This window comes from Cornus florida, unplaced genomic scaffold (genome assembly GCF_030987335.1).
Source record: "Cornus florida cultivar Cherokee Brave unplaced genomic scaffold, ASM3098733v1 CherokeeBrave_3.0.0_Hap2_Chr07, whole genome shotgun sequence".
In the NCBI taxonomy this organism is placed as follows: domain Eukaryota; kingdom Viridiplantae; phylum Streptophyta; class Magnoliopsida; order Cornales; family Cornaceae; genus Cornus; species Cornus florida.
In genome coordinates, this window is record NW_026775577.1 from 18,046,677 (window position 1) to 18,061,854 (window position 15,178).

The following is a 15,178-nucleotide window of genomic DNA, read 5'->3' on the forward strand; positions in this document are numbered from 1 at the left end:
GTGCACAAGCCGCAGTTGCCAAAGCTGGATCTGTCTTGCTGGCTGCCGAACCATCCCGCCGCTTGAGAGGAGAATCGTGGAGAGAGAAAGAGCTGTGATTTTTTTGTGTCGCCGGCGAAACATCCTGCCTGGCTTGAGATAAGAGCTTGAGAAGAGAATCGTGGAGAGAGAGAGCTGCGATTTTTTTTATCTGACGTGGCTTGGCCATCTAGGATTCGGAGGATAAATCGGAGGATTAGGTCGGCAAATGTATCATTTCTATATTAATATTGCTTTTCTAAGCCACAAACTTAATTCTAAGTAAATTCGGTAATATAATTTGAAAGGAGACTTTAATTGCGCTCTACAGACCCTATGCCTTTCCTTACTTTAATATATAGAGTGCTAATCAGTAATCACACCACTCTAATTTGAATTATCATTTTAAAAAAACAAAAGTAGACTTAAGCGACTTAATTGGAGGAGACTTATTGTCTATTAAGGTTTCTTTCTTTAAATTTCAACACTAAAAATTCAACATTAAATTTTTGATAAAGGACAAAATAATAATAAAATAATCTTTCTATCACTTCCATAATTTCGTAAAAATGTTACGAATAGGATGACAATTCGTGTTAAGACTCTACACGGCACTTGTTTATTTTTTTTTCTGTTTTTCTTAAAAATAAAATAAATACTAAATTAAATCACAAGTGACCCAAAATTTAGTGGACCGCGGACAATAATTTGCGTCTATAAACCCTCTGCAGTGAATTACCTGAATGCGCAGTAGTCATACAGTGGTTCTTCGAAGCTCTCAAACACGAGAAATGAGTTCGTAGCATTTCAAATTCTCCATCCAACACTATGCTTGTGCATGCTATTTAGGGTTTTATATATACCAAATTGAGCTCCCAACATGTGCTACTCTCGAATCTTTTCTCATTCTCTATTACGCCATTGCAGAAGCACTTATCAAAACCCTAGATTTCAGGGGTTAACGCAACCCAAAACTATACTCTTCTCAACATCTTCTATACACATCACTGTAAACCCTAATTTTACTCGGGAATACACATCGTCTGCCCAGGAATCGAAACCAGCTCCGTCGGAGAGGGTTTCGGCGATTGTTGATGAGATCTCCGGGCTCACTTTGCTTGAAGCGTCCGATTTGACGGAGGTTTTGAGGAAGAAATTGGGCATAAATGAGATGCCGGTGATGGCGGTGATGATGCCGGGGATGGGGTTCGGTGTGCAGGGTGGGGGGAAGGGCGGTGGAGCGGCGAAGGAGGAGGAGAAGAAGGTGGAGAAGACGGCTTTCGATTTGAAGCTCGAAGGAGGGTATGATGCGGGGTCAAAGATCAAGATTATTAAGGAAGTGAGGGCGTGTACTGATTTGGGGTTGAAGGAAGCGAAAGATTTAGTGGAGAAGGCGCCAACCCTTTTGAAGAAGGGGGTGACGAAGGAAGAAGCAGAGAAGATTATTGAAAAGATGAAGGAGATTGGTGCAAAAGTGACGATGGAGTGAGGTAAATGCAATTACTCTATCTTTGTGAATTTAGTTTGTGTTTGTTGAATGCGATGAATTTGAATCCGCTGTCATATGATGTTGTGGAAGCTGTGATGTTCTTTGATATGAGCTTATGATGAACACTTGAATCTGCTAATTTGATTACAGTGTTATGTTTGATCGCAACAAATTTGCATGTGTGGTGTGCAAAATTTTAGTTGGCAGGTCATAATTTGTTGTTCTCTTATTTTCTTTGTGTTTTCGGTGTATTTTGTGGTAAACCTGATCGATGATCTAACAGCTCTGTGCTCAGACACATTTGGTTGTTCTTAAATTGTTATCACTGCCTGGAGTAAAAGGGCGCCACCAGTTTCAATTCTGAAGTCTAAAGGTCTTTCTTAATTGCAAGGGGAAGGGATACTTTAAAATGTTATGTGTATCTCTCTGTAGGAACTTGGCTCCAGGAGCAAAAAATTATCTTAACAGATTGCTTCAAATGACATTTATTTCTCACTAAATTTGGATTTCACAAAAGCTTATGCAGTATTTCTGTTTTTAGTCTTCTATCACAATTTCCACTTTTGACTGTGACGTAATCGGAAGCGATAAATTTGTTTACGAGGAACGGTTATCTTGAATCCACAAGGTGGTGTAGTTTGAATCCACAAACTAGTAGAAAATTTACAGAGGAATTTGATAATATATTTAATAATTGAATGAATGATCTGCTCTGCAATACATGTATTTATAAATAAAAACCCTAACAGCATAAAGGAAATCCTAAAAACGTAAGGAAACTAGCAGTGCAAGGAAACTGCATAAAGGAAATCCTAAAAGCGTAAGAAAACTAGCAGCGCAAGAAAACTGCTCAAAAACAAACTTGCTCTGAATATTCTTAAAAAATAAGGAAAGAAACTTAATTACTAAATACCAAACAAGAAAGCAAATTGAATCCGTTTAGTCTTCTAACGAAAATTCCGAAATATTCAAAAATGAGAAAACGCCATTCTCAAGCCTTAAACGATTGAATTTGGCCAAAAGACGCCCTACCTTGGCAGCGAAGCTACCAATATATGCGAGTTGGGCCCTTTCTGATAAATCTGGGCTCTTTCCGGGTTCACTTAGGGATCAGTCCAGAAAATCCGTCAATATGTCCGTTTGGCCCCTTGGCGGTCCAAACGGGCCATAAAGGCTTCAGCAATCAATTCTACATCAGTCTCCCCTGCTTGATAAGAACTCGTCCTCGAGTTAAGACTAAAAGAGCGCGTCTCATCTGGTGGAAAATACTCAAATAGATCTGCAACATTAAATGTAGGAGAAATAGTCATGTCTTCGGGAAGCTCAACAACATAAGCATTATCATTAATCTTCTTCAGAATCTGATAAGGCCCATATTTCTTGTTCTTCAATTTGTTGTAGGTACCAATAGGAAACCTCTCCTTGCGTAGAAACACCATAACTAAATCTAGTAAAATGAGGATGATGCATCAGGAATGGTCGGGATAGCTTAGCTGGTAGAGCAGAGGACTGAAAATCTGCCCATATTTCTTGTTCTTCAATTTGTTGTAGGTACCAACAAGAAACCTCTTCTTGCGTAGAAACACCATAACTAAATCTCCTTCTTGAAATACTTTCTTCCGCCTCTTCTTGTCTGCTGCTTCCTTTTATTTCGCATTGGCTTGTTCAAGATACATTCGAACCTCATCCTGAATGGCTTAGATGCAATCTGCCATGTGTTCTGCAACAACACTCTTTCCAGGCAACTTCGGAAGTGGGGCCAAATCCAATGCATGCTTTGGCGGATGATAGTAAACAATAGCGAAAGGCGACTTGCCTGTTGACCGATTGACCATGCTGTTATATGCTACTTCTGCCTATGACAACGCAAGATCCCACTGTTTTGGTTTCTCACCAGAAATACAACGAATCAGATTGCCCAAAGTTTGATTGACCACCTCTGTTTGACCATCAAATTGCGGATGACTATTGCTACTGAAATTCAAAGATGTATCAAAATGCCTCCATAAAGTCCTCCAAAAATGGGATATAAATTTGGTGTCCCTATCAGAAGTGATGGACTTAGGAACGCCATGAAGACGAACAACTTCTTTAAAAAACAGATTTGCAACATGTGTAGCATTAGAAGTCTTCTTGCAAGATATGAAATGAGCCATCTTATAATAACGATCAACAACTACAAAAACTGAATCTGCCCCTCGTTGAGTGCGTGGAAGTCCTAGGATAAAGTCCATAGACAAATCTTCCCAAGGACAATTTGGTGTAGGTAGAAGGATATAAAGACCAGTGTTTTGAGATTGACCTTTAGCAGATTGACAGATTGGACACCGCCACACATGGTTGCCAACATCTCTCTTGAGTTGTGGCCAATAATATCGCTCTTCGACCAAAGCTATGGCCTTATCTCGACCAAGATGTCCACCTAGACCGCCACCGTTTAATTCATGAATAATCTGCTCGCGAAGGGAACTCTTCGGAACACAAAACTGATTACCACAAAAAAGAAATCCCTCATGTATGTGCATACTCTTAGCAACTTGTCCAGTCTGGCACTTAGCCCAAAATTCCTTGAAGTTATCATCTTCCCCATACAACTCCTTCAAACAGTCAAAACTCACAACTTCAGCTCGCAATGTCACTAGGAGTGCTGCTCTTCGGCTAAGTGCATCAGCAACTCTGTTCTGCTGGCCTAACTTATGCCTTAAGGAAAAGGTAAATCGCTGTAGGAAAGAAACCCATCTAGCATGCATCCTGTTAATATTATTCTGGCTGTTGATGAACTTCAAAGCCTGATGATCAGTGTAAATAACGAACTCTCTCTGCACCAGATAATGTTCCCAAACCTTCAATGCATGTACCACCGAATAGAACTCAAGCTCATAGGTAGCTCACTTTTTCCTTGCATCACTAAGCTTCTCACTATGGAATGCAACTGGTCTGCCCTCTTGGGAAAGAACAGCACCAACTCTAACAGCTGAGGCATCACACTCAACCTCAAACAATTTCTCAAAACTTGGCAATGCTAGAATAGGTGTATTGGACAGTTTTTCTTTGATCAGCGCAAAGCTCTGTTCTGCCTCTTCACCCCCATTTAAATTTTCCCTTCTTCATGCATTCTGTAATAGGAGCAACAATATTGTTGAAATTTTTTATGAATCTCCTATGAAACATTGCTAAACCATGAAAACTGTGCACATCGCCTACTGTTTTTGGCGTGGGCCATTCTCGAATTGCTCTTAACTTTTTCCTTATCAACCCGAATGCCTTTAGCACTCGCCACAAAACCCAGAAACAATAAATTGTTGGTTATAAAAGTGCACTTTTTCAGATTGATGTACAACTTGTTTGCCTACAAAACTGTCAGTACCTCCCTCAAGTGCGATTGATGCTCCGTATCTGACTAACTATAAATTAGGATATCATCAAAATAGACAACAACGAATCTGCCAATAAAATGTTTCAACACTTGATTCATAAGCCTCATAAAAGTGCTTGGAGCATTAGACAATCCAAAAGACCCTCTTTAGTCTTGAAAGCAGTCTTCCATTCGCCCCCTGGTCTAATACGAATTTGGTGGTAGCCGCTTCTCAAATCAATTTTTGAAAAGAGTTTTGAACCAGCCAGCATATCCAACATATCATCTAACCGTGGAATAGGAAATCTGTACTTGATGGTGATCTTGTTGATGGCTCTGCTATCGATATACATACACCAATTACCATCCTTCTTTGGTACTAACAAAGCTGGAACAGCACACGGACTCATACTCTCACCATACCCTTCTGAACCAACTCCGTAACTTGGTCCTGCAGAATCTGGCACTCCTTTGGACTCATGCGATAGTGTGGTAAATGCGGCAGACTAGCCCCAGGCACAAGATCTATGTGCTGAATATCTTGCATAGGAGGTAGACCACTAGGCAACTCGTCTGGAATAATCTCTCGAAACTCTTCAAGCATGGGTTGTATCACTGTTGGAATTGCAGAAGGATTATCAGACATCTCTTCTCCAACCACTAGAGCCAAGAACTGTCGGGACTCCTTGGCCTCCTCCAAAAACTGTTGCTCACTGCCAATTAAAAGAACTGACTTTCCCTTGGCTTGTAAAACCTTGGAAAAATCCCCTTCGGTCATAGGACCCAGCACCCTTTCTTTATCAAACATGTAAACATTATCTTTGCCCTTATGAGTGGCGTTGACGTCAAACTGCCATGGTCTGCCCAGAATCAAGTGACAAGCATCTATATCAACAACATCGCACAACGCCTCATCAATATATTTATTACCAATAGAAAAGGAAACCCGGCAGATATCTGTAACCCTTGTTTCTGCCCCTTTTTTAATCCAACCAATTTTGTGGGGACTCGAATGCTTCTCTGTTTTCAGCCCTAACTTTTGGACCATCGCCCTTGACACAATATTCTTGCTGCTGCCACCATCAATAATAACATCACAGACTTTCTTATTGATAGTGCATCGTGTCTGAAATATATTGTGCCTCTGTGGATGCTCTTCCGTTTTCGGGGCAAGTAACAGCCTTCGCACAACTAGAGAATGGGAGAGTAGATCCCCCTCATCTTCTCCGATCACCTCTTCCTCATCGTATAAAGGAAACCCTTTGTCATCTTCTCTATCTTGATCCTCCTCGCCCCCAGGTTCTATTAAGTTGACTGAGCGCCTTTGGGGACATTCATTAGATCAATGTCCTGGTTGCCCACATCGATAACACTTAATAGGGTTTGGTCAACTGTAGGGTTTATTTTTGGATGTATCCGGATGTGCCATGGGGGCTGTTCCGGTCTTCTTTGGCTAAGTACTGGTGCTAGCCAAATCAGGTATTGCTGGAATGGAAGGTTGAGAATACATGGGGGGTTCGTCACTGAACGCATCGAATCAAAGTAATTTTTGGAGCCAGCCGGTGTTTTTGATTTTTCCAAAAAGGCCTCTGCCCTGGTTGCTGCATTCGTGGCTTCTTGTAAAGTGTAAATTATCTGTGTTGATACCCTATCATTAATGGCATATCGCAGACCATTTAGATAACGAGCAATTGCAGACCATTTAGATTACGAGCAACTCGCTGCATCTCAGTTCCCTTAGGTCGTTTCGAGACGTTAACCGATTGAATTCCTCTGTATAGGCCTGAACCGTTCGACTTCCCTGTTTGTAATCCTGATACTTGTGGAATAGAGTCTGCTCATAATTTGGTGGCAGGAATTTTTCCCTTATTATCTTCTGCCAAGAGCGTACTGGTGTCTTCCCTTGCCGTGCGCGAGCAACCTGAAGTTGTTCCCACCACACAGAAGCTCCTCCCTTGAGTCTATATGCCACTAGTTTTACCTTTTTATCTTCTTGGATATGCATATAATCAAAGAATCTCTCAACTTCTGCCAACCAATCCAAGATATCTTCAATATTAAGATTACCGTTAAAACTGGAGAGATCCATCTTCATACGAAACTCCCTAGAATCACGATCTCTTTGATCCCGATATCTTCCAACCCCTCTATTTTCTCTAAGCACCTCTTCAGTGTAGTCATCATCACTAAAGTCTTCCTTGTAGGTTGGCTGCCTAGGCGGCGGGATGGGGTTTCGATTCCAAAAAGGACGAGCGCGATCTTCGTCAATGTTTTGCCCTCTGTTGTAATCACGATTTTGATTTGGACCTAACATGAGCCCAGCGAGGGTTGCTTGAATTTCTTGCAACGCCTGTTAGGTTGTTTGTCGAAAGTCCTGGAATTCAACCCTCAAAAGAGCCTCTCTCCGTCGATCTTCGTCGGCAGCGAGGTTGCCATCACCACGTTCATCTGCCATCAGACCAGGAAAAGACAAGGCTCTGATACCAACTAATGTAAACGGAAGCGATAAATTTGTTCACAAGGAACAGGTTACCTTTAATCTACAAAGTGGTGTAGTTTGAATCCACAAACTAGAAGAAAATTCACAGAGGAATCTAATAATATATTTAATAATTGAATGAATGATTTAATAATTGAATGAATGATTTGTTCTACAGTACATGTATTTATAAGTAAAAACCTTACTAGCATAAAGGAAATCCTAAAAATGTAAGGAAACTAGTAGCGCAAGGAAACTACATAAAGGAAATCCTAAAAACGTAAGAAAACTAGCAGCGCAAGGAAATTGCTAAAAAACAAACTTGCTCTGAATATTCTTAAAAAATAAGGAAAGAAACCTAATTACTAAAAACTACTAAATACCAAACAAGAAAGCAAATCGAATCCGTTTAGTCTTCTAACGAAAATCCCGAAATATTCAAAAATAAGAAAACATCATTCTCGAGCCCTAAACGATTGAATTTGGCCAAAAGACGCCTTACCTCGGCAGCGAAGCTGCCGATATATGCGAGTTGGGCCGTTTCTGATAAATCTGGGCTCTTTCCGGGTTCACTTCGGGATCAGTCCAGAAAATCCGTCAATATACCCGTTTGGCCCCCTAGCGGTCCAAACGGGCCATAAAGGCTTCAACAATCAGTTCTACATCAGACTGGTGGGCCATGAGCCCAACTAGTATAGCCTCTATTCCCTCAAAGGGGAGGTGAGGGATTCGAGCCCTACAGTGGGCATTTGTGGGGGAGTGTGATTATTTTCCAAACCATTTTTTTTTTTCTTTCCACTTTTGATCAATTTTTGCAGTGGTTATATATCCATGGGTGTTTACTTGATTTGGATAGAATCTTTAGTTCCATGAAGTGAATAAAACCAAAAGATTTTGTCTATTTGTGTAGGGAGTGGAAATTCCTTTAGTTGTACCTGACACAACTTACACCGTCTTTGATACACTGAAGACATAAAATTTCAGGATGTGGAGAGTTAACCAAATATCATGAATGCATGGAGGGAGATATGACAAATAACCAATTATCATGAATGCATGGAGGTAGAGATGACAAATTTCCCTTAAGAATAACACTTTTGATGGGAAACCCCTACAAAATCCTAAATGGATGACTGGATGAAATTATCAAAGAATGCTGATTGATTACACGATTTGTTAAATAGGGAATTTAACTGGTGGGTTCCAACATATTTAGTGGCTACGTTGCAATATGTGATTGGTGAATTATTCCACTTCTAGTAGTATATGATATGGTTGTTTGTGGAATCACTTATACTTTGTATATCTAGGCCGTTATGACAATACCAATATTATTTCCCAATAATTGACCCCTCTAACATCAGTATATGTTTTTACATTAAATTGACGATCAACAGAAAACTGATCATGAGTTTTTTGGCTACTTATTTTCCATCAATTGCATTATTGCTCCTAAAACATTCAAGTTACGAGTTTCCTATAAAAGAGGGATTATCAAACTAAAGTATCTCAGGGAACATCCTACTGTAGTAGTTTCGAAGATTCAAATAACTTAGAAAGGGCTGTGTGACACTCTAAATTTAATACGCCTTGTATGTGGCGTTTTCACTTCACGTTATGCTCTTAGCTTGGCTCTTGTGAAATTAGAACAGTTTTACAGATAATCGCTTCTAGTCCAACTTCCAAGACATATTAAAAGTAGTACCCCTATTCTTGCAATGTTCGTAATTTCAGCTCTCCAATGAAAATTTGGAGGTAATCTTTAATTCATATCTGAACAGATTGCAAGGTAAACAAGAGAAAACTACTAGATTCTGTGCTAGGTCCTCAACTAGCCAAAATCCTTCATCAGTTGTGTAGGTACTATTAAAGATATGTCTGGTGTTTCAATTGTACAGTCACCATTCATTATGCTATGCCATGCCTTGTAGTTTTGCATTGCATTTGCTAGATAAAATATAGTTCTTAACTACTTGTCTTTTACAATACAAACAACTTAAAATCTAATAAGTGGATTAATGAAATTCCAAGGGGAAAATGCAAAATTAATTAGATATAGCAGAATGAAAACTTCAAAAGAATGGAAGACTACATTGGGATGGAAGAAGTATGCTTTTAGGTGGACACTATTAAAATAAAAGCCTTAAAACACATAAGACAACATTGGAGTTTTATGAATAAAAAGGGTAAATGCCATGGGAGCATCGAATTGCTAATTTATTAAGAGCTGCTGCAGGCAGCTGTGGTTATGGTAGCTGTTATGTTTAGAAAAGTTGGGGGGGGGGGGGGGGGGGGGGGGTGGGGAGTTCTGTAGTTAAGTGTGTGGAGAACGCAAATCTAGATAGAAACGTTGGATCTTAATTGTCTTGCTGGTGGAGGAAAAGATTATCTTTTTTACCCATCTAAACCCAACTCTCATCTTCAGCACATATTCAATGAAAAAAAAGGGAAAAAATTAAAGGCGATGAGTGCCACATGCTCTGCCAACCTTCATCTTCTAAAGGTTTGTGGTTCTTTGTCTTAATGCTGCATTGGTGTTAAGAAGGGTGTCAAGGATAAGAGGAAGGCCGTGGATATTCTTCTAGGAAAGTAAGAAATGGATGTGATGGGTGGTTCATTGTTTATCAAAGTTATTATTATACTGGGCACTGTTGAGAACAAAATAGTACAGCTAGTAGAGGAACAAAGTATTCAAATTTTATAATAATTCTGATACTCTAGTCTCTATATTGAGAAATCATGCATTCGTGTATTGCTATAATGTACATACCAATTATCACAGTGATTAATCTTATTCATTTCAAGTTTTTTTAAAGTGATATTAGTAATTGAAACAGTGTTTATCTCTTCACCGACATATGATGGATTTACATTCTAAGCTTTTCTGCTGTATCTGCTGACCTAGGAAGCACGGACACAGTTATGCCACTATACGGACACGATGATACAGAAAATCTCAAGAAAGTAGGACCCGGACACAAGGATACGTCAAAAAAGTAAAAAAATAAAAAATATATTATTATTGAAAAAAAATTTATTTGTTTTTTTACACGTTCTAGGGGATGTCACCACTTTTTTTTTTTTTTTCAATTTCTCAATAATACCATACACATTCTAGGGGATGTCTCGGTGTCTCCACTTTTTCTTCTAATCTTCTATTTTTCTTCTTTTTCTTCTTCTCGTTTTCTCTATAATTAATTTGGCTTACAATTTGATATGAGAAGTGAGAACAAAGCTTCAGGCAAAACCGAAGATATGAGATGTTTGTTGGACTAATAAGCATAATTTTTCATTTTACCCTGTTAAGTTTGAAAATTCGAGCTGAGCCCCAAGGTTTTTTAAAAAATATTTACAAATTGACCCAGCAGTGTCCTTGCATCCAGCCTTGTCCTTACCGTATGCGGGCTGTGTTCTTGCCATGTCCCTCTAAAAAATAGTCATTAAAAATTCTGGACACTTCTAGCCGTGTCGGACACGTCTGGTCCTGTCTCTGTTGTGTCCTTGTCCGGCACCACCATGGCACCTTTGACGGAGTGTTTGTGCTTCCTAGTTGCTGGCTGGAAATGCTCTGCTAGTTTTATTGCCCCTAACTGGTTTGAATTGTAGAAGCTCACATCTAGAGTAAATATCTAGTACTACTAATACTTATATGCTTTGGTTAGTCAAAGGTTCCATGGAGAATGGCACATATTACAAGCAGGGGCGGACCCAGAACTTTAGGTAGGGGGGGGGGGGGGGGGGGGGGGGGGCAAAACTGAAGTTTTGTAATAATTTCAGTGGGGGCATTAGCAATATTTTATGGGTATATATTGAAAAAAGGAAAAAAATAGCATGCTATATTAGTAAAAAAAATATTAAAAAAATCAGGGGGGCAATTGCCCCCCCTCACTTGCACATAGGCCCGTCCCTGATTACAAGTATGTGATATATACTGAGTACCGAGAATGCAGGACTGGAATATTAAGTGGTAGTTGAATTTATCTTATGTTTGATTTATTAATCATGCTCACTATATTGGTTATGGATGTTAATATCTTTTTTCCCCTGAAATGTGATTGATTTTGGAGAGTTTGTGATTTGGGTCTTCTTGGTTCTCGAATCTTCTCTTGCAGTAAGACAGGGTTGTTTAGAATGTGCATCTTCCTCTGTGCTATTGTATGAAATTATGTACATGACTAGTGTATGAATTCAAAAGGAAATTTCTGAAGTTTGCTACTAGTTTTTTATTTTACCATCTTATGTTGATATATTGTTAAGCAATATCAGTATTTTCGGTAGGTGCATGTAATGATCTTTAGTTTTTGTATTTGATTCAGATTCTTAGTGGGAAGGACCGAAGGACAATACGGGACAGAGCGCAGAGTTGGGGCACGTGGATTATTAAACAAGAGCATGTATAATGTTGGAATTACTAATGGCGAGCAATGAAGTTTGCTGTAGGTTTTTTGATGCTGCAGAATATTTTTGTTGAAAATATGTTCCATTAATTTAGAAGATGGTCATCCGAGCTTGAGCGATATTCATGTGCCACCCTTCTGTTGTGGAACCGGATTTTGATGATAAAGTCAAATTTATGAAAGATTTCAGAATCGTGGTTTTTACCTTACTTTCATTTGTTCCTATATCTGACTTCTCAACTTGAAATAACCATGCACTTACTTTTTTTTTTTTGTTGACTAGTATGCCTTGAAATGATGCCCTAGAAGGTGGGTTTAGAGGTGTATGGGAGAGAGTGAGTTTATCTGACATGACCTGCATCAGGTTCTGGAATGTCATTTGATCAAGTGTATGTGGAGCTTCACAATCACATATGACCAAAAAGATTGTTACTCCATTTAGAAGTTTATTTACATGAATCTGTATTTTCCATTGCATTTTAGTTTTGTCATCATGGTCTTTCAGACTTGGTTTTTGGCATCAGCGTTGCTTAATGTTTATATTTCAGAAAGTTTATGTGATGGTTAAATATAAAATGAATTATGTATATATATATATATTAATGTTGTGATGAACATTGCTGAACATAAAAAGCAGAATGTGGCAAATTTCATATATGATTTCATGAGGAACTAAGAGCAAATGTTGTGTTACAGAAAAAACTCGTTGCAACTTCCATCACTAGGTGTCATGATTCATAACTTTCGCATTTTTTTCAATCCCCTCTAATATTACAACTACATTCCTTGATTTGAATTCTCAGCTAAAATATAGAAATTCCTCTCTATCATCTCCTTTAATTAACAAATTACACCACCACATTTGAACTTTTCCTTTAAAAAATTGACTCATTCAATCTTTGAAGTTAATTTATATAATAATAATAATAATAATAATAACAGTTAAGTGGAGGCCAGCATTCGTTGCACTTACTGATATTTCTACACCTAAATTTGGCATCAATAAACCCTATACATAGAGGCCATCATTGCCCACTCTGCAAAGCCGCCAAACTGCAAAAGGCACAATTGGTTTAAATTTTTTTTTTTTATTTAAAATTTAAAATTAAGTGTTGTCTTCGATAACTGACACTCAAAAAATAAAACATTTTATTATTTTAAGTTTTACATTAGTCGAAGTGTTACAAAATTTACCCCCGTAACACGAAGTCATAATGGGGATCAACCACCTCGTAAACCTTTTGATGAACATCCGCGACCCGAGGTTAGAAAGACTGAAATAACCCAGGCACCAAACTGTCTGACCAAATATCAATGGGACTGCCCATTTCTCAATTGAGGCAATTTTGTGTCAAATCAAAAGATTGGAAGACTTGATACTCTAAAAATTCTGAACTATTACATAATTATAGGAGTATATGTATATACATTTATATTTATGAATATGTTAGAAGCTATGAAACACGGCCACTCCTCCCACGGGCTCCGTATCGGTGTTGAATACTTTTCAGACACCGACACTCGTATTCGAGGTTCGGACACGTGTCCGACACATATGTAAAGTGTCCAAATATTATTTTTTATTGGACACGCGTGCTCGGACACACGGTCCGATACTTCTGTGAGACAAAATGTATTTTCTCTCACCCCTCTCAGTCTCTCCTCTTCTTCAATTATCTCTCTTCATGAACAAGATATATATATATATATATATATATATATATATATATATTTAAGTTACATGAATAAAACTTTGTGAAAGACTAAAAGTATATATGTTTATTCATATACATATTTAGCTCATTATAGTTATGTCTCTTCTGCACATCTTCGTTTGAAATTTGGATCAATTTTATTTTTCATTTATTTTCTGTTTTGTCTTATCTATATTTTTCTTATAACAGAGATGAAATTATTGAAATTGATTATATTTTTTGTTATTGTTTTATTTATCTGTACAAGATTTTAGTAATTATATTTTGAATATACACACATATATATATATATATAATTTTATAGGCGTATCCAAGTCGTGTCCGTGTCCTATTTTTTTAAAATTTACCGTATCGTCGTATCCGTGTCGTATCGTACCCGTATCTCGTATTCGTGTCCGTGCTTCATAGGTTAGAAGGCAACTGAAGTGCCAAATGTCATGAATTTATAGAGGACCAAACGACCAACTTGCTATAAACTAGAGTTCGGGACTAGCAGCCTATTATGGTAACAATCGTCTCTCACATTTTAAGTTCATCCAACTTTTACTGCTTGTTTCATCTACTCAGGTGACCTCCTCTCTCTCTCTCTGTCTCTGTGGCTGTGTGTTTGTGTGTGTTTTTCTTTCAGTGAAAAATATGAGCTGGTGGAGTAGAAATGCTTGGATATTAAGAGGGTCCCTTCAAATTAAACACACACACACCCATATTTCATCCCTCTTTTTCTCCCTAGTTTGACTTCCAATTTGTACCACTGTTGCCTAGAATGTCTGACCAGTATTGCTTTGTAGGTTGCAGGATCAATTTCCATGGCAGGAGGAAGAGTACCAAAACGGAGACGGTCCAGTGCTCCTTCATATTTAAAGCGACCTACGCCAAGCTTCATTGGATTCAAGTAAACATTCATATAATTCTCTCCTTTTTCTGTTTTAAGTATCTTCTAGGGCAAAGTGCAAAAAAAAAACCCTCAATTATGTCTAAATTTGTAAATAACCTCCTAAATTATGTTTTGTACAAAAAAAAACTATTTAAACTATTGCAACTAAATGTCCCTTTATCTTACCTATTTTTCAATAGATGACCATAACATCTTTCTTATTGAATTACACTTCATATATTTTTCTTGTTAAAATAAATTATGAAAAAAAATTCATACTAATTTAATGAAATATTCTCCATTATATTTGCATAAATTTGCCTTTTAGAATTAATTATTTAAATAAAAATCTTAAATAGAAAATTTTGAAAAAATTTAAGTAATTTCTTAATTTTCATGAATATATTGTATTAAAAAGTAGATATTTTTTAAGTTTGTCTTTAATTTTTAAAATAATTATTTAAATAAAAATCTTAAATAGAAATTTTTGAAAAAATTTAAGTAATTTCTTAATTTTAATGAATATATTGCATTAAAAAGAAGATATTTTTTATTTACGTAATTTATTAATTTTTCTTGTTAAAATAAATTATGAAAAAGAATTCATACTAATTTGACTAAATATTCTCCATTAAATTTGCATAAGTTTGCCTTTAATTTTTAAATTAATTATTTAAATAAAAATCTTAAATAGAAAATTTTGACAAAATTTAAGTAATTTCTTAATTTTATTGAATATATTGCATTAAAAAGAAGATCTTTTTATTTACGTAATTTATTAATTTTTCATGAATATTGTTTGAAAAAGAAGATATTTTTTTATACTAATTTTTTTTTTTTAAAAAATGAGT

The 15,178-nt window shown here is 37.2% G+C and overlaps 1 protein-coding gene across 1 annotated transcript; it reads left to right on the top strand.

Moving 5' to 3' along the window:
• Window positions 1-726: 726 nt before the first annotated feature.
• On the top strand, window positions 727-11,947 carry LOC132266647 (uncharacterized). The gene is made up of 2 exons (XM_059767579.1): window positions 727-1,508; window positions 11,658-11,947. Exon 1 carries the CDS (start codon window positions 899-901, stop codon window positions 1,505-1,507), a length of 609 nt encoding a protein of 202 aa, XP_059623562.1. The 5' UTR covers window positions 727-898; the 3' UTR covers window position 1,508; window positions 11,658-11,947.
• Window positions 11,948-15,178: the final 3,231 nt, after the last annotated feature.